General features: G+C 43.1%; 1 protein-coding gene across 3 annotated transcripts in view; it reads left to right on the top strand.

The window, feature by feature from the left end:
* rft1 (RFT1 homolog) overlaps window positions 1–18,152 on the top strand; it is an 86,606-nt gene that overhangs the window by 13,079 nt on the left and 55,375 nt on the right. For all 3 annotated transcript variants that reach the window (XM_073071945.1, XM_073071944.1, XM_073071946.1), the window contains 3 exons: window positions 3,922–4,111; window positions 9,700–9,801; window positions 12,624–12,758. In XM_073071945.1, coding sequence (XP_072928046.1) covers window positions 3,922–4,111; window positions 9,700–9,801; window positions 12,624–12,758 — 427 coding nt within the window. The remainder of the gene's footprint in view (window positions 1–3,921; window positions 4,112–9,699; window positions 9,802–12,623; window positions 12,759–18,152) is intronic.

The following is an 18,152-nucleotide window of genomic DNA, read 5'->3' as shown; positions in this document are numbered from 1 at the left end:
AGATTTTTTCCTGTTGGCCTATATCCCTCTAATTATTTCCCATCTATGTACCAGTTTCAATTTTATTGTAGTTGTACCCATATCTACCAGATAGTAACTATCCACTGAGTGAAAATGTTGCCTCTTTGGTCTCTTGTAGATCCTTCTCCTCTCACCTTATACCCATACTCTAGTTTTAGACTCTCCTATCATGGGAAAAAGACAGTAATCCTGTCTACACCCCTCGTAATTTTAGATTCCTCTGTAAGGTCATTCATCAACCTTCTACATGCCATGGAATAAAGTTCCAGCCTATCCAATCCTGGGAGCATCCTCGTGAATCTGTGTTATAATGATGCTTTTCCTATAACTAAGCAATCCAAACTGCACACAAATGAGTAAAAGCATCCAGACTAGAGCATGTTGCAGCCATGTGTATGGAACAAGGGACTATGGTATGTGCATGATTAAAATATATAAAAATGCAAATCATGAACAGGAGTAGGTCATTTGACCTCTCAAGCCTGCTGTGCCATATTGTGATAATTGTACATATTAATAATTTGGATAGAGTATACAAGGCATGGTTAATAAGTTTGCCGTTGACACCTAAAATAGGTTGTGTCTTTGACAATGAATTTACAGAGGGATCTTGATCACCTAAGTAAGTGGGCAAGGAATGGCAAATAGAGTTTAGAACCTAGAACAGTAGAGCACAGTACAGGTCCTTTGGCCCATGATATTGTGCTGACCCTTTAAACTAGTCTAAGAGCAATCTAATCTTTCCCTCTCACATAGCCCTCTATTTTCTATCATCCATGTGCCTGTCTTAACTGTCCCTAATGCATTTGCCTCTGCCATCACTTTTGGCAGTGCATTCCAAGCATCTTACCTCTGACATTCCCCTATACTCACAGTAGACAGGGTGGTGAAGAAGGCTTTGGGCTCACTGCCCTCCATCGGTCAGGTAGTTAAGTATAGAAGATCAGATGCAAAGTTGCAGTTGTACAAGATGTTGGTGAAGCAGCAATGAATATGAAACTGAGACAGGGTTTAAAACAAATGCTGAGATTTATTAACGTCTGCTCAAAACTTAGAAAAGTAAACAAATGATTAACTTAACCTGAAGTTAACAGTTAGGCAGCACAAACATTCAAACTTAAACTGTTCTTAACGAGTTCTCATCCAGCACAGCTTAAAGTGATAAATTCAAAAATCCATGTGATTTATACAGGCAGTAAGGAGAAATTTCCTCGAAACAAACAATTCCTTCGAAGTAACAATGTATCTGCCAATGCCACAGCTGGTTGATGCCTTGTTCGCAGAAATCACAAGGAAATAAAAAGGAACTGACATTTTGACTGGAGGGTGGTCACTGCACAAACCTTCCTGACTTTGTAGGAGTTTAATTCAAAAGTGCATGCTATCATTCCTGAATGAAGTCACAAAGGTCTATCATTCTCCAAAATGCTGAATGACATTTACTTTATCCAATCCTTTGAACTCGGATAATTCCGGTAATGCCTTCACTCTCCGATACTGGACTGTAAGGGAAAATTAAACGTGCAACAAACAAAACTGGTGGAGCTTCCACACCTCCGACCAGTAACAACAACGTTGCATCAAAAATAAAAATGAGAACTGCATCACAGACTACAGGCTTTGGTTTAAATATTGTTTGGAACATGCCATCACGTGACATTACATCATCCCGCTCACAAGACCGTTACATCATCCCACTGTCCCGTGTTCAAATTATGAGTATGTAACCCTGCGTTTAGGATATAGCGTTCAGTTTTGGTAATTCTATTCTGCAAAGATGCCACTAAGTGGGAAACAGTGTAGAGGGGATTTACAAAGATGTTTCTGGAACTCAAGGGACCTAATTATGAAGAGAGTTTGAGCAGGTGGGACTTCATTTGTTGAAGTGTAGTAGCATGAGGGGTGATATTACAATGAGGGGCACAAATAGAGTGAATACACTCAGTCTCTTTCTCGGAATTAGGGTGTCAAGAAGTAGAGGGCTCAGATTTAATGTGAGGGTGGAAAGATTTAATGAGAACCTAAATGAGGATTTTTTCAAACAGAGAATGGTCAGTGTATGGAATCAGCTGCCAAGGGTAGTGATTGAGGCAGGTAGGTTAACAACATTTAAAAGGTATTTGGAAAGGGACATGGATAAGAAAGGTTTAGAGGAATATGGGCAGAACATAGAACATTACAGCGCACTAGAGGCCCCTTGGCCTATGATGTTGTGCCAACATTTTAACTCACTCTAAGATTCAAAGATTTTTCCTCCTAAATAGCCCTCCATTTTTCGATCATCCATGTGCCTATCTAAGAGTGCTCCTACCCCTAATGTATCTGCCTCTATCATCATTTCCCCCCTCCTCCTCCGCTCCAAGGAGAACAGCCCAAGCTCGCTCAAACCTATCCTCAAAGACACCAATATGGGGAAATGGGATGAGCTTAGAAGTGAATCTTGGTCGGCATGATCAGTTGGGTGCAGGGACTGTTTCCAGGCTGTGTAACCAATAAGCTTAAAAACAGAGTGTAGGAAGAGCTCAGCAGATTAAGCAGCTTCCATGGAGGCAGAAGGTGTAAAGATGATGTTTTAGGTGCAGATCCCACATTATGACGGAGGCAATGGGAAAGGTTGCCATGATATAGTGGTACATGTTGAGGGGTAGGATAGACACTGGTAGGTGATAGGTGAACCAGTATGGAGCCAAAGAATGGGAAGGATGAACAAATGGAGAAGTAAACTAGGTGGACAAGTAAATAAAGCACATAAAATGCTGGAGGAACTCAGCAGATCAGGCAACATCTATGGAAATTAAGGAACAGTTGACATTTCAGGCTGAGACCCTTCATCAGGATTGGAAAAGAAGCAGGAAGATGCCAGAGTAACAAAGTGGCAAGGTGGGGTGGGGAAGGAGGACAAGCTAAAAGATGGTAGGTGAAGACATGGTAGTGGGGGGGGGGGGGGGGGGTGAAGTAAGAAGTTGGGAGGTGATAGGTGGAATCTGATAGGAGAGGAGAGTGGACCATGGGAGAAAGGGAAGGAAGAAGGGCATTGGGGGAAGTAATAACTAGGTGAGGAGGGGAGGTAAGTGGGAGGCCAAGTTTGGGAAATGAAGAAGAAGAAAGGGAGAGGGGATAATTACCAGAAGTTGAAGAAATTGATTTTCATGTTATCAGGTTGGAGGCTAAGCAGATGGAATTTGAGGTGTTGCTCCTCCAACCTGAGAATGTCCTCATTGTGGCAGTAGAGGAGGCCATGGGCTGATGTGTTTGAATGGGAATGGAGATTGAAATGAAAATGGTTGGCCACTGGGAAATCCTGCTTTATGTGGATGCAGCAAAGGAGCTGAGCAAAGCAGTCCCTCAGTCTACATTGGGTCTTGCCAGTGTAGAAGAGGTCACAACCAGTGTAGAAGAACACTAAAGGCGTGTGTTACCTGAAATTGGAAAATTCAGTATTCATACCAAAGAAACTTGTCTCCTTCTCAGTTTGGGTGGTGTCTTCAACCTGAAACTGTGACTATGTTTCTCTTCCCACAAATGTGTCCTGATCTGCTAAATATTTGCAGCATTTTCTGTTTTCATTTTAGATTTCCTGCACCTGCAATTTTTTTTTTGGATTTCCAATTATGCTTACTTATTTTCCTTTAACCACCCCAACGTATGAATGGGATCTTGAGAGACAGGATGCATTGAGGGAGGATGTAGCGAGGATGAAGTGTATTAATCTTGGGAGTAATGAAAGTGAGGATTTTGAGTAGTAGAATATCAGAAATAATATGGGCTACGCTAATGTAGATGACTGTGTTGAGTGTGAACCCTAAATGTCACTGATTTATTGTGTTTTATTATATGTATGTGTGCATCTGCATAAGCATGTGTTTTGCATCAATAATTGTCAGGACTCTGTTATTTCAGGGTTCCCCTGGGGATATTTTGGGCCCTACTCTTGGCCTGGGCATGGCTCAATTTGGTGGAAATTCCAGACCCAGCAGTTATACCTCACTATGAGGTTGGAGTGATGGCATTTGGAATTTCTGCTGTGGTGGAACTTCTCTCTGAGCCTATGTGGGTGCTGGCTCAGGTACATATGTTGGTGAGGTTAAAGGTGAGTTGTGTGCAAATATAGATTGATCCTTTTATTTTAAACCTTTCATTCTATCCAACACTAGGTTTGAAATGCTAGGTTGTAGTCATTCACACTGCTCTACTCATGTGCCTGCTATTTTTAAGTGATGTTAGATGGTGAAGTGGTGGGTACTATTTTCAACATTTAAAAGACATTTAGATAGGTACATTGGTTTAAAAAAAAAAGGTTTAGGAGATCTGAGCCAAATGCAAGCAAATAATACCAGCTCAGGTGGACATCTTAGTTGGCATGAAATAGTTGGGCTGAAGGGCCTTTTTCCATGCTGTATGACTACAACTCTATGGTTTTATGGAAATAAGCCATTAGTCCCAAACTGTCCATGCCAACCAATGGCACCATTCCGTATTAACCCCGTCTCCTATCACTTGGTCCATAGTCCTATATGCCTGAGCAAGTGCTCATTTGGACACTTAAATGCTGTCAGTGATCTAGCTTCAACCACTCTGTCTCAGATAGTGCATTCCAGGTATTTGTCACTCTGAGTGTTGGATCCACTCTGAATTTACATCTCCTTGCTCTAAATTTGTGTTTTCTTTGCTTCTGATATGGGGGGAAATGTTTCCTGCTGTCTAACCTATCTATAGACTTCATAAATTTGTTTACCCCACTCAATACCTCCTCTACTCCATGGAGAACAAACTCAGCTTCCCCATTCTCTCCTCATAACTGAACTTCTCCATCCCATGCACCATCCTGATGAACTTCCTTGTGTCCTTTCCAGTCTATCATATTCTTCCTCTACCTCAATGACTAGAACTGTAAGCAATTCTCTGGCTGAGATCTGACTATATTTTTATAAACCTGTAGCATAAACTATCTGCTTCTGTACTCAATGCCCGAATAATGAACACTAGTGTTCCACATACCTTCATTGTGTCATTAAGCACTTACGTTACCATAATCAAGGATCTAAGGATTTGCATACTGAGGTCCATCTGTTCCTCAGCACGAAGACCCAACCATGCCATGATGCATCACCTAATATTTGTCTGGATTAAACTCAATGTGCTATTTTTATCCTATTTCACCAAAATATTTATATATCTCAGCAGCCTAACACTACCTTTTCACACTATCAACAACTCTGCCAAACTTCATGATCTTGCTTCCTACATCCACATTCAAGTCATTTACATATTATTAATAAGGGTCCCAGTTTTGATCCTTCTGGGACATAGCTCGACACAGTCACCCAACCACAAAAGCAACCCTCTACCATCACCCACTGTTTACTATTGCCAAGGCAATTTTATATCCACTTTGCTAATTTTCCCTGAATTCCATGGGCCCAGAGGTTTTGAATTATTCTCACATAAGATTTTGTCAAAGTCATTGTAAATCACAAGTACTGCCCTGCCCTCATTGATACATTTTGTTACTTCTGCAAAGAATTCAATCATATTGGTCAGCTAATCTGCCCCTGACAAAGCCACGTTGATTGTCTCTGCGTACGGTGCTCCCAGTGTGGCCTTGTATATATTGGTGAAACCCGACGCAGACTGGGAGACTGTTTCGCTGAACACCTACACTCTGTCCGCCAGAGAAAACAGGATCTCCCAGTGGCCACAGATTTTAATTCCACGTCCCATTCCCATTCTGATATGTCTATCCATGGCCTCCTCTATTGTCAAGATGAAGCCACACTCAGGTTGGAGGAGGAACACCTTATATACCGGCTGGGTAGCATCCAACCTGACGGCATGAACATTGACTTCTCTAACTTCCGTTAATGCCCCTCCTCCCCTTCTTACCCCATCCCTGATATATTTAGCTTTTTCTCCCCTCTTTTTTTTTCTCTCTCTGCCTGTTCTCCATCTCCCTCTGGTGCTCCCCTCCCCCTTTCTCCCTAGGCCTCCTGTCCCATGATCCTTTCCCTTCTCCAGCTCTTTATCCCTTTTGCCAATCACCTTTCCGGCTCTCAGCTTCACCCACCTCCTCCAGTCTTCTATCGTTTCGCATTTCCCCCTCCCCCTCCTACTTTCAAATCTCTTGCTATCTTTCCTTTCAGTTAGTACTGACGAAGGGTCTTGGCCCAAAACATCTACAGTGCTTCTCCCTATAGATGCTGCCTGGCCTGCTGTGTTCCACCAGCATTTTGTGTGTGTTGCTTGATTGTCTCTGATTGGACTCTGCCTTCTAATGATATTTAGTCCTCCCTCTATGATATTTTTTCCAGTATCAATTTTTTCTTCAAGTGTGGAAATGTTAAATACTAGAATTGAATTGATTTTATTACTTACACCCTTCATATACATGAGTAAAAATCTTTACGTTATGCCTCCATATAAATGTGCAATTTATAGTAATTTATAATAAATAGTATGTATAACAGGATAGTCAATATAACATAGAATTACAGTTGTGTCAGTGAGTTAATCAGTCTGATGGCATGGTGGAAGAAGCTGTCCTGGAGCCTGTTGGCCCTGGCTCTTATGCTGCGGTACCGTTTCCTGGATGGTAGCAGCTGGAACAGTTTGTAATTGGGGTGACTCGAGTCCCTAATGATCCTTCGGACCTTTTTACGCACCTGTCTTTGTCTGGATTCATGAGAAGTTCACATCCACAGATGCACTGGGCTGTCTGCACCACGCTCTGCAGAGTCCTGTGATTGATGGAAGTACAGTTCCCATACCAGGCAGTGATGCAGCCAGTCAGGATGCTCTCAGTTGTGTTCCTGTAGCAAGTTCATAGCATTTGAGGTCCACACCAAACTTCTTCAGCAGTCTGAGGTGAAAGAGGTGCTGTTGTGCCTTTTTCACCAAACAGCCAGTATGTACAGACCACGTGAGATCCTTGGTGATGTTTATGCAGAGGAACTTAAGGCTGTTCACCCTCTCAACCCCAGATCCATTGATGTCAGTGGGGCTTAGCCTGTCCCCATTCCTCCTGTAGTCCACAACCAGCTCCTTTGTTTTTGCGACATTGAGGGAGAGGTTATTTTCTTGACACGACCATGTCAGGGTAATGACTTCTCTGTAGACTGCCTCATTATTATTTGAGATTAGGCCAATCAGTGTAATGTAGTCAGCAAATTTAATTAGCAGATTGAAGCTATGGGTGATGACACAGTTATGGGTATACAGAGAGTAAAGGAGGGGCTTGGGGCACAGCCCTGAGGGGCAGAGGTGAGGGAGCCCACTCTTTCTGCTGGCTTTAAGGTGAGAGGAAGAAAGTGTGAAGGAGATTGTTGAAGCTAGTTTTTTTAATGCAGAGAATGGTGAATGCCTAGAACCAGCTGCCACAGGAGGCGGTGGAAGCAGATTAATAACAAGGTTTTAGAGGCATTTGGGCACATGAACAGGCAGAAAATGGAGGAATGTAGACCATTTGCAGGCAGGTAGGATTAGTTTAATTTGGTATTTAGGTTGACACAGTGTGGTAAACTATGTATACCTGTCTGGATACACCCCTCTGCTGACTGCTCCTGTGGCTCCTCCCACAGACCCCTGTATAAAGGCGATTGGGGCACTGCTCCTCCCTCAGTCTCCGAGATGTCATGCTCCCTTTTTACTGTTAATAAAAGCCTATCGTTCACTTCCAGTCTCCGAGAGTTATTGATGGTGCATCACACAAGCATTGTGTGTCGAATTCCTGTCCTGTGCTGCATTGTTCTCTATGTTCCTTGCAACCGATGCTCAGAGATCTATAGTTACTAGCTTTTCCCTGCTGCCATTCTCAAAAAGAAGGACCATGTTTTCTGTCCTCTGGTAATCTGGTACCTCACTTATGTACAGAGAAGATTTAAAAATCTCAGTGATACCCAGCAGTCTCCTCTCTTGACTCCCATTGTTTTCTGGATTTGTTTACCCTTTTAAGCTTACCAAAGCATTGAGTATGTCTCTTTGTTTATGGAGATTGGATTTTCAGTTTCCCCTTTATTGAATTCTCCAACCACAAGGAAATGCTGATGAAAATAATTCATTTAGGGTCTCATCATTACCTATGGCTCTGCACACAGACTACTAGAAGCCTCTACTTTTTTCCTGGTTATTCCTTTTCCCTTAATATGCTTATAGAATAACTTTAGAATTGTGTCAGTCTCGTCTCATGACAGCCCTGTTTTCTCATGAATCATCTTTTCCTTCTTTACTTCCTTTTAAAGCACTTCCCTATACTTTTAGAAGTCTTCATATGCCTCCCCTCTCGTTAGTTCCCTATAGTTGTCCTGTGTCGTTTTTTGTCCAGCCTTCAATATTCCTTGACACTAGGTTTCCCTACATTTGCTACTCTTCGCATTTTCAGGAACACACTGCCCTTTAGCTCTTACTGTTTCTCCTTTGAATGCTTCCAACTGTGCAGTTGTAGACTTTCCTGCATCTGGTGCAGGAAATACAATTTTTCTCTATCTGTAATGTTATTTTCTGCAGTCTTTTACTGCTTTTTCACTTGTACTACATCAAAGTACTTGTGTTTTTGAAATGATCTGTATAGAGGCTTGCAAGATTACGTTTTTCATTGTATCTTGATACATGTGACAATAATAAAGATTCTAATACTGTCATAAAACAAATGGGTTAAGGTCATTGGTCTGAAAAATGACCACCCATTGACACTCTCTCCACTTGACCAGCTACATTCCCAATATGAGGTCAAGTAATACACCTTTGCTCATTGATCTATCAGCATATTGTGTCAAAAGGCTCTCCTAGACACATCTCAAAATTTCTGCACCCTTTGAGCCTTTAGTGCTAAATCAATGTGAGTGAATGATTGAGAAACTGTTCTTCCAATTTTGGAAGTGTGTGCTGGAATAGCCAGAGCATGAAACTGCATTGGAATTTGTGAATGGTGTGCAGAGCAAGTAGTGGAAGGCATAAATGTTTAGTTTCCAAATTGGGTGCCAATCAAGTGGGTTGCTGCACTCAAGCAAGCAAAGTGCATTAGTCCTGGCATGCATTGTAGGAAGAGTTTGGAATGTTGGAATGCCAATTACACTTTGCAAGCAACTGATCCTGTACTTCCCAGGTCAGTTCCATTTAACATTTGGTTCCTGGCATGTTGACAGTGGGGACTCAATAGTGGTAAATGCTGTTGAATGGCAACTGTAGCTGTTTAGGCTTTCTTTGCTACGGATAGTTATAACTTGCATGTCAGGAATGTTGCATGTCACAACAGACCAAATCTGAAACAGAAACCTGAATGTTGCAGCATGCACATGTTATCTGGAAGGTTACAAATGCAATTCAATGTTATCCTGACCTTGGGTGCAGGAAAAGGTGAAGATTTGGTACCCAACTCTTATCAGCTGGAGTCACATTACATGGAACAGGACCAGGGTCTTTGACCTACCTAGTCTATGCTGACCAGTAAGCACCAGTTGAGTATTTTCACTTCGTTATGCTCTCCATAATCACCACTAGATTCCATCATCATCTAGGCACTAGAGGGCAGCTAACCTACAAATACGCATACCTTTCAGATGTTGGTGGAGGGGGAAGGGGTAGTGGCGAGATCCTACATGGCCTCAGGGCAAATGTGCAAATTCCACACAGACTGTCCCTGTTTCTCTGTTCTCTTTGTTGTGTCAACTGTGCTCTGTTTTTCAGGTGATTGCGGAAAGTCTGGCCATGGCAGTGAAGTGTATACTGACGGTGGTGTGCATCACCCTTGTACCATACTGGGGTCTCTATGTATTTTCTCTGGCCCAGGTGATTGACAACATTCTTATTTGTTTTGACAGGCTAGAATTGCAGCACAGGGCCTGTTCCTGTTTGAACTCTGAGCCCCTAATTTATTTAAGGGATGCTGACTATGTGAAATGGGTTTGTTGATCACAATTCAGCAGGCTAGGCAGCATCGACAGGGCTGGTGAAAAAAAGCTGAGGAGTAGAGGTAGGGGAGGGCAGAGAGAAACACAAGGTGATAGGTGAAACCTGGAGGGCGAGGGATGAAGTAAAGAGCTGGAAAGTTGATTGGTGAAAGAGACAGAAGGCCGTGGAAGAAAGAAAAAGGTGGAAGGAGCACTAGAGGGAGGCGACGGGTGCCAAAGGAGATCAGGTGAGAGGGAAAAGGGGGATGGAAATGGTGGCGAGGGGGTGGGGGGCCATTACCAGAAGTTTGAGAAATCAATGTTTATGCCATCAGGTTGGAGGATACCCGGAATATAAGGTCTTGTTCCTCCAACCTAAGTGTGGCTTTCCCGCGACAGTGGGGAGGCCATGGTTGAACATATTGGAATGGGAAGTAGAAGTAAAATGGGTGGCCATTGGGAGATCCAGTTTTTTCTTGTAGATGGAGCGTAGGTGCTCGGCAAAGCAGTCTCCCACCCTTCCCAATGCTAACATATCTCTTCTAAGGTGAGGAGCCCAAAACCGTACACAATACTCAAGGTGAGACGTCACCAGTGCCTTATAAAGCCTCATCATCACATCCCTGCTCTTGTATTCTAGACCTCTAGAAATGAATGCTAACATTGCATTTGCCTTCCTCATCACCGACTCAACCTGCAAGGTTCTGCACAAGGACGCCTAAGTCCCTTTGCATCTCAGATTTTTGGATTTTTTTCCCATTTAGAAAATAGTCTGCACATTTATTTCTACTACCAGAGTGCATGACCATGCATTTTCCAACATTGTATTTCATTTGCCACTTTTTTGCCCATTCTCCTAATCTGTCTTAAGTCCTTCTACATCCTATCTGTTTCCTCAACACTACCTGCCCCTCCAACACAATCTTCGTGTCTTCTGAAAATTTGCCAATAAAACCATCTATTTCATCATCTAAATCATTGATATATAGCATAAAAAGAAGTGGTCCTAACACCAAAACCTGTGGAACACCACTAGTCACTGGCAGCCAACCAAACAAGGATCCTTTTATTCCCACTCACTTCCTTCTTCCGATCAGCCAATGCTCTAACCATCTTATTAAATTTTCCTGTAATACCATGGGCTTTGAACTTGGTGAGCAGCCTCATGTGTGGCACTTTGTCAAAGGCCTTCTGAAGGTCCAAATATACAACATCCACTGCATCCCCTTTATCTATCCTACTTGTAATCTCCTCAAAGAATTCCAACAGGTACGTCAGGCAGGATTTTCCCTGAAGGAAGCCATGCTGACTTTGTCCTGCCTTCTCCTGTGTCATGTACTCCATCACCTCATCCTTAACAATTGACTCTTAACGTCTTCCTAACCACGGAGGTCAGGCTAACTCTTCTATAATTTCCTTTCTGCTGCCTTCCTCCTTTCTTAAAGAGTGGAGTGACATTTGCAATTTTCTAGTACCATGCCAGGGTTCAATGATTTTTGAAAGATCATTTCTACTGCCACCGCAATCTCTAACGCTACCTCTTTCAGAACCCTAGGGTGCAGTTCATCTGGTCCGGGTGACTTATGTTTATTTTAGGTCTTTCAGCTTTTTGAGCAAATTTTCTCTTGTAATAGTAACTGCACCTACTTCTCTTCCGTCACACCCTTCAACATCTGGCACACTGGTAGTGTCTTCTACATTGAAGACTAATGCAAAATACTCATTAAGTTCAGCAGCCACCTCCTTGTCCCCCGTTATTATTTCTCCTGCTTCATTATGCACTTTCATAATAAATATACTTCAACCTTTAATCTTTCCTTTTTATGAGGGCTTATATAACTAGCAGTATATTTTAAAATAAGGAAACGCCCATTTAACAGGGAGTTCAGGAAAGGCTGCTCTTTCCTTGGAAGGACTTGAATCTTTGTAGCCCAGTGTCCCAGAGAGCTCTGGAGGTTTTCATGGAATATATAGGTTGAGTGATCTTGGCCTTTTCTCCTTGGAGCAACGGAGGATGACGGATGAGCTGATAGAGGTGTACAAGATAATGAGAGGCATTGATCGTGTGGCTTGTCAGAGGCTTTTTCCCAGGGCTGAAATGGCTTGCACAAGAGGGCATAGTTTTAAGGTGCTTGGAAGTAGGTACAGAGGAGATGTCAGAGGTAAGTTTTTTATGCAGAGAGTGGTGAGTGCATGGAATGGGCTGCCAGCAGCGGTGTGGCAGCAGAAATGATAGGATCTTTTAAGAGACTCCTGGATGGATACATGGAGCTTAGAAAAATAGAGGGCTATGGGTAAGCCTAGGTAGTTCTAAGGTAAGGACATGTTTGGCACAGCTTTGTGGGCTGAAGGGCCTGTATTGTGCTGTAGGTTTTTTATGTTTCTATATGAATATTATTGATTGCAGAAAAGTGTACTTGAGGCCAAGATCAGATCAGGTTGATAGGTTGATCAGGCTTAAGGAGCCGAGGGATAGATAGGTACAGACCAAATTTTTCCATACACAGGGTGTTGGGTGCCTGGAGTGTACTGCTGTGTTTGGGGCGGGGGTGTGGGAAAAGATGATGTAGATAACGATTGTTCCATTTATGAGGTACTTGGGCACATGAGCATGCAGGTAATGGAAGAATATAGAGTATGTGCAGGTAGGTAAGATTAGTTTAATTTATTGTCATGGTTAACATCAGACACAAGATAATTCTTTTCCTTTTTTCTTTCCAGCTCCTGTACTCAAGCACACTCCTCATGTGCTACCTGCTGTATTTCATGAAATTCATTGGCTCAGAGGAAGCACAGAAGAGATCTTTCCCTCTCTCTACATTGACTGACCTGCTGCCTAAACCTTTGCCTTACCAAGTAAGTAATGTGGTTCTCACCACCAGTGCACTGTCATTGTTTGCTTACAAATATCTTTCAATGTGATTTTAAACCCTGCCAGCACTGCTGCCCTCTCCTGCACCCTCTCCTAATGACTCTGACCCTTGCCATTCTCATATCATTGTACCACTTAAGAAAATTTCCTCTTCAGAATTGGTTGAGATATAATATAAGTAATTTAGCTTATCCAGGACACTTGTGATGTACATGAGTCCAGACTGATGAATCCTTCATTTGATTCCAGTGGGCACCACACAACATATAAGAAAATGATAGAGTAGACTTTTGGGCAGCTGTCTGTTCCACCATTGAATAAGGCTGTAAACAATCTTTCATCTTAGTACTACTTTCTTGCACTGTACCTATATTCCTTGATTCCCTTAATAATTATAATATCTCATCTTTCTCTTAAACACAAGAGATTCTGCAGATGCTAGAAGTCCAGATTAATGCATGTAAAATGCTAGAAAAACTCAGCAGGTCAGACAGCATCCAAAGAAAGGAATAAACAGTTGAAATTTCGGGCTGAGACCCTTCATCAAGATTCTTCGTCTTGAATGCACTCTGTAACTGACCTCCACAGCCTTTTTATTTAAAAATCCCAAAAATTTCTTCTCATCTCTGTCCTGAGTGACCAATCCTTGTGTTTCAAGACAGGTAAATAGCTGAAGGAAGCAACCTCAATGTAATTTTGCTGTTCAGTCGTTAAGTTGAGTCTGACCCTTCGTGACCTCATGGACTCCTGCACACCAAGTCAGCTTGTTGGAAGCTGCCTCTCTAAGATCCCCCAAGGTCATGTGCATTGTCTGAGTAATATTAAGACCATAAGATACAGGAGCAGAAGTAGGCCATTCGGCCCATCGACTCTGCTCTGCCATTCAGTCATGGGCTGATCCACTGCATCCAGTCATCCCCTTTGCCCTGCTTTCACCCCATAACCTTTGATGCCCTGGCTAATCAAGAACATATTATTTATCCATCATAGCGTCTGTCATCCTCTCCTTCTTTTACCCTCTGTTTTATCTAACATGAGAGTTTTCCAAGGAATTCTGTCTTCTCATGATATGGCCAAAATATTTGAGCTTTTGTCTCATAATCAAGCCTCCTAGTGAGCAGTTTGGCTGTATTCTTTTCAAGTATTGACTTGTTGGATCTTCTTGCTGTCCAACGAATTCTTAACACTTTCCTCCAGCATCCAAGTGCAAAGGCCTTGATTCTTTTGTATTCAGCCTTACTAATAGTCCAGCTGTCAAAGCCATACATCACAACTGGAAATGCCATAGACTTGACTATACAGGTCTTTGTAGACAATGTTATGTCTCTGCTCTTCAGTATTTTACCTAAATTTGTCATTGCTGCCCTCCCCAGAATTAAGCGATGTTTAATTTTGTGGCTGCAGTTAGCACCTATAGAAATCTTTGAACTGAGGAAGACAAAATCCATCGCTGCATCCACTTTCTTTCCATTTATTATTACAGAGTTAATAGGGCTGGTCGACATAGTCTTGGTTTTCTTAATATTGAGCAACAAGCCAGATATTGCACTTACTACTTTCACTTTGATTAGAAGCTTCCTCATATCCTCCATTACAGAATTATCATCTGCATACCTGAGGTTGTTAATATTTCATCTTAGAACATTTTGATTCCAGCATTTGAGTCATCTAGACCAGCATTCCTCATGATATGTTCAGTATATAGATTAAATAAGTAGGGTGACAGTATGCAACCTTGTCGTACTCCTTTCCCAATCTTGAACCAGTTTGTTGTTCCGTGTTCAGTTCTAAAACTTGCTTCTTGACTCAATGCAATTGCTGTGGCTCATTGAGGAGTAGGAGAGGGCTTGCCAGGAGCATCACCAGGTATACTTACAAATAGTGAGGAACCAGCCAAGTAAGCTGTAATACAGGACTACATGTATGTTGTTCATGTTGAATAACAAAACCAACATGAAATGAACAGAGCTAAATGGTCATACAACTAATGGATCAGATCAAAGCTCTGCAGTCCTATCACATCTCATCATTGGTGGTGAACAATTAATCAGCAAGTGGCAGGAGAACATTCAAATATCCATATTCTCAGTAATGTTGTAGCCCAGCATGCGAGTTCTAAGATCTTATAGCAGTTTATAAGATGCCATGTAAGATGTTGGTGAGTTTGCTTTTGGAGTATGGTGTGCAGTTCTGGGCACCAAGCTATAGAAAGATTGTCATTAAACTGGAAAGAGTGTAGAAAAGATTCACAAGGGTATTACCAGGAATGGATAACTTGAGTTATAAAGAGGAACTGTATAGGCTGGACCTTTTTTTCCCCTAGACTGTAAGATGTTGAGGGCTGACATTATAGATGTGTATAGAGTCATACAGCATGGAAACAGACCCTTCATCCTAACTGCTGGGCAAGATAATCCATCCAGTCTAGTTCCATTTGGCCATAACCTTGTAAACCTTTCCAATCCAAGTACCTGTCCAACTGTCTTTTTAAAAATGCTAATCTCAGACACTGAGTCTGGCCATGTGGCTTGAAAGGGAAAGAAGAGAGCAGTAGTAATAGGGGATTCATTGGTTACGTGAACAGACAGGATATTCTGTGGATGTGAGACTCCCGGTGTTATCACACACAAAATGCTGGAGGAACTCGGCCTGATGAGAAGTCTTGTTCTGAAATGTCAGCTCTTTATTCCTCTCCATAGATACTGCCTGACCTGCTGATTTCCTCCAGCCTTTTGTGTGTGATACCATCCAGGATTTCCAGCATCTACAGAGTCTTTTATGCCTTGGATGGTATGTTGCCTACCAGGTGCCAGGGTCAGGAATGTCTTGGATCCAGTCCACAACATTCTTGAAGAGAACAATGAGCAGTCAGAAGTCCTAGTACACATTGGTACAAACAACATGGGTAGGAAAAGCGAAGAGGCCCTGAAGAGCAAATATAGAAAGTTGGGAAAGAAACTAAAAGCAAGACCTCAAGGGTAATAGTCTCTGGATTGCTGCCTATGCCATCATCAGTGAGGGCAAGAATAGGATAATTTGGCAGATGAACGTGTGGCTGAAGACTAGTGCAGGGGGTAGGGTTTCAGATTTATGGATCATTGGCATTTCTTCTGGGGAAAGTATGATCTGTACAAAAGGGATGGGTTATACCTAAACTCAAGTGGGACCAACGTCCTTTTGGATAGGTTTGCTAGATCTGTTGGGAAGGGTTTAAAGTAAACTAATTTTACAAGGGAATGGAAACTGGAGTGATGGGTCAGAGGATGGGGCAGTTGGTGTAAGAAAGTAGATTCAATTCATTTGTAGAAGAAAGTCAGAGGATCAGAATGGGAGTGCGGCGGGAGCCATTTTGATTTTTTCTTATTCTTATTGGAGTTAAGAGAGGCGGGACTATGCAGGCATGTGAAGTCGGGCAGTGAAGTGGGGAAGATTTAAAAAGGACATAGCCTTAAACAGCGGACAGCATCGTTTGTGGGCAGCGGAGTGAGCCTGGAGCAGAGTGTAGGCTTCAGGGCTTAGGCGGAAGCGGGGGAAGCAAGGTAGGCTTAGGTTTCCGTTTTTCCTGATATTTGAGGAAAGGGGAAGTATGAGTGTGAGGGTAGCTTGTTGTTTTCAGTGTCGGATGTGGGAGGTCCTGGAGTCTCCTAGCCTCCCGGACGTCCACATCTGCGCCAGGTGCGCCGAACTGCAGCTCCTAAGGGACTGTGTGAGGGAACTGGAGCTGCAGCTCAATGACCTTCGTCTGGTCAGGGAAAGTGAGGAGCTGATAGAGAGGAGTTGCAGGCAGGTGGTCACACCGGGGTCACGAGAGGCAAATAGGTGGGTCACGGTTAGGAGGGGAAAGGGGAAGAGTCAGGTACTAGAGAGTACCCCAGTGGTTGTACCCCTTGACAATAAGTACTCCTGTTTGAGTACTGTTTGGTGGGGGGGGGGGGGGGGGGGGGAACTACCTACCTGGGGGAAGCAACAGTGGCCATGCTTCTGACACAGAGACCGGCTCTGTAGCTCAGAAGGGTAGGGAAAGGAAGAGGAAGGCAGTAGTGATAGGGGACTCGATAGTTAGGGGGTCAGATAGGTGATTCTGTGGACGCAATCAGGAGACCCGGATGGTAGTTTGCCTCCCTGGTGCCAGGGTCCGGGATGTTTCTGATTGTGTCCAAGATATCCTGAAGTGGGAGGGTGAGGAGCCAGAGGTCGTGGTACATAGGTACCAATGACATAGGTAGGAAAAAGGAAGAGGTCCTGAAAGGAGAATATAAGGCGTTAGGAATTGCAATTGAGAAGAAGGACTGCAAAGGTGTTAATCTCGGGATTACTGCCTGTGCCACGCAACAGTGAGAGTAGGAATGGATTGAGGTGGAGGATAAATGCATGGCTGAGGGATTGGAGCAGGGGGCAGGGATTCAAGTTTCTGGATCATTGAGACCTCTTTTGGGGCAGGTGTGACCTGTACAAAAAGGATGGGTTGCACTTGAATCCTAGGGGGACCAATATCCTGGTGGGAAGGTTTAATAGAGCTGTTAGGGAGGGTTTAAACTAATTTGGCAAGGGGATGGGAACCAGAATGATGGAGCGGAGGAGAGGGAAAACAGAAATAGATCTAAGGTAATGAGCAGTAAGGATGTCAGGAAGGACAGGCAGGTGATGGAGCAAATTTGCAGCCATTGGGATGAGTTGCAGTGCAATCAATGCAAAAAGTACCAAATACTGGACTTAAGGTGTTCTATTTAAATGCACGCAGCATTAGGATAAGGTGGATGATCTTGTTGTACAGTTACAGATTGGCAGGTATGATATTGTGGCTATCACTGAGACGTGGCTAAAGGATGCATGTCTCTGGGAGCTGAACGTTCAAGGATACATGGTGTATCGGAAGGATAGGCAGGTAGGTAGAGGGGGTGAGGTGGCTTTAATGGTAAGAAATGATATCAAATCATTAGAAAGAGTTGACGTAGGATCAGAAGGTACAGAATGGGTTGAGCTAAGAAATCGCTGGGGTAAAAGGACCCTGATGGCAGTTATCTACAGGCCTTCAAACAGCTGCAATGATGTGGACTACAATTTACAACAGGAAATAAAAAAGGCTTGCCAGAAGGGCAGTGTTATGATAATTGTAGGGGATTTTAACATGTGAGTGGATTGGGAAAATCAGGTCGGCGCTGGATCTCGAGAGAATTTGTAGAATGTCTACGAGATGGCTTTTTAGAACAGCTTGTTGTTGAGCCCACTAGGGGATCGGCTGTACTGGATTGGGTATTGTGTAATGAACCAGAGGTGATTAGAGAGATGGAAGTGAAGGAACCCTTAGGAGGCAGTGATCACAACATGATTGAGTTCACTGTGAAATTTGAGAAAGAGAAGCCGAAATCCGATGTGTC

The sequence above is a fragment of the Hemitrygon akajei genome, chromosome 19, assembly GCF_048418815.1.
Source record: "Hemitrygon akajei chromosome 19, sHemAka1.3, whole genome shotgun sequence".
NCBI classification, from domain to species: Eukaryota; Metazoa; Chordata; class Chondrichthyes; order Myliobatiformes; family Dasyatidae; genus Hemitrygon; species Hemitrygon akajei.
Note: the sequence above shows the minus strand (reverse complement) of the source record. Positions and strands in the feature narration are given on the sequence as shown.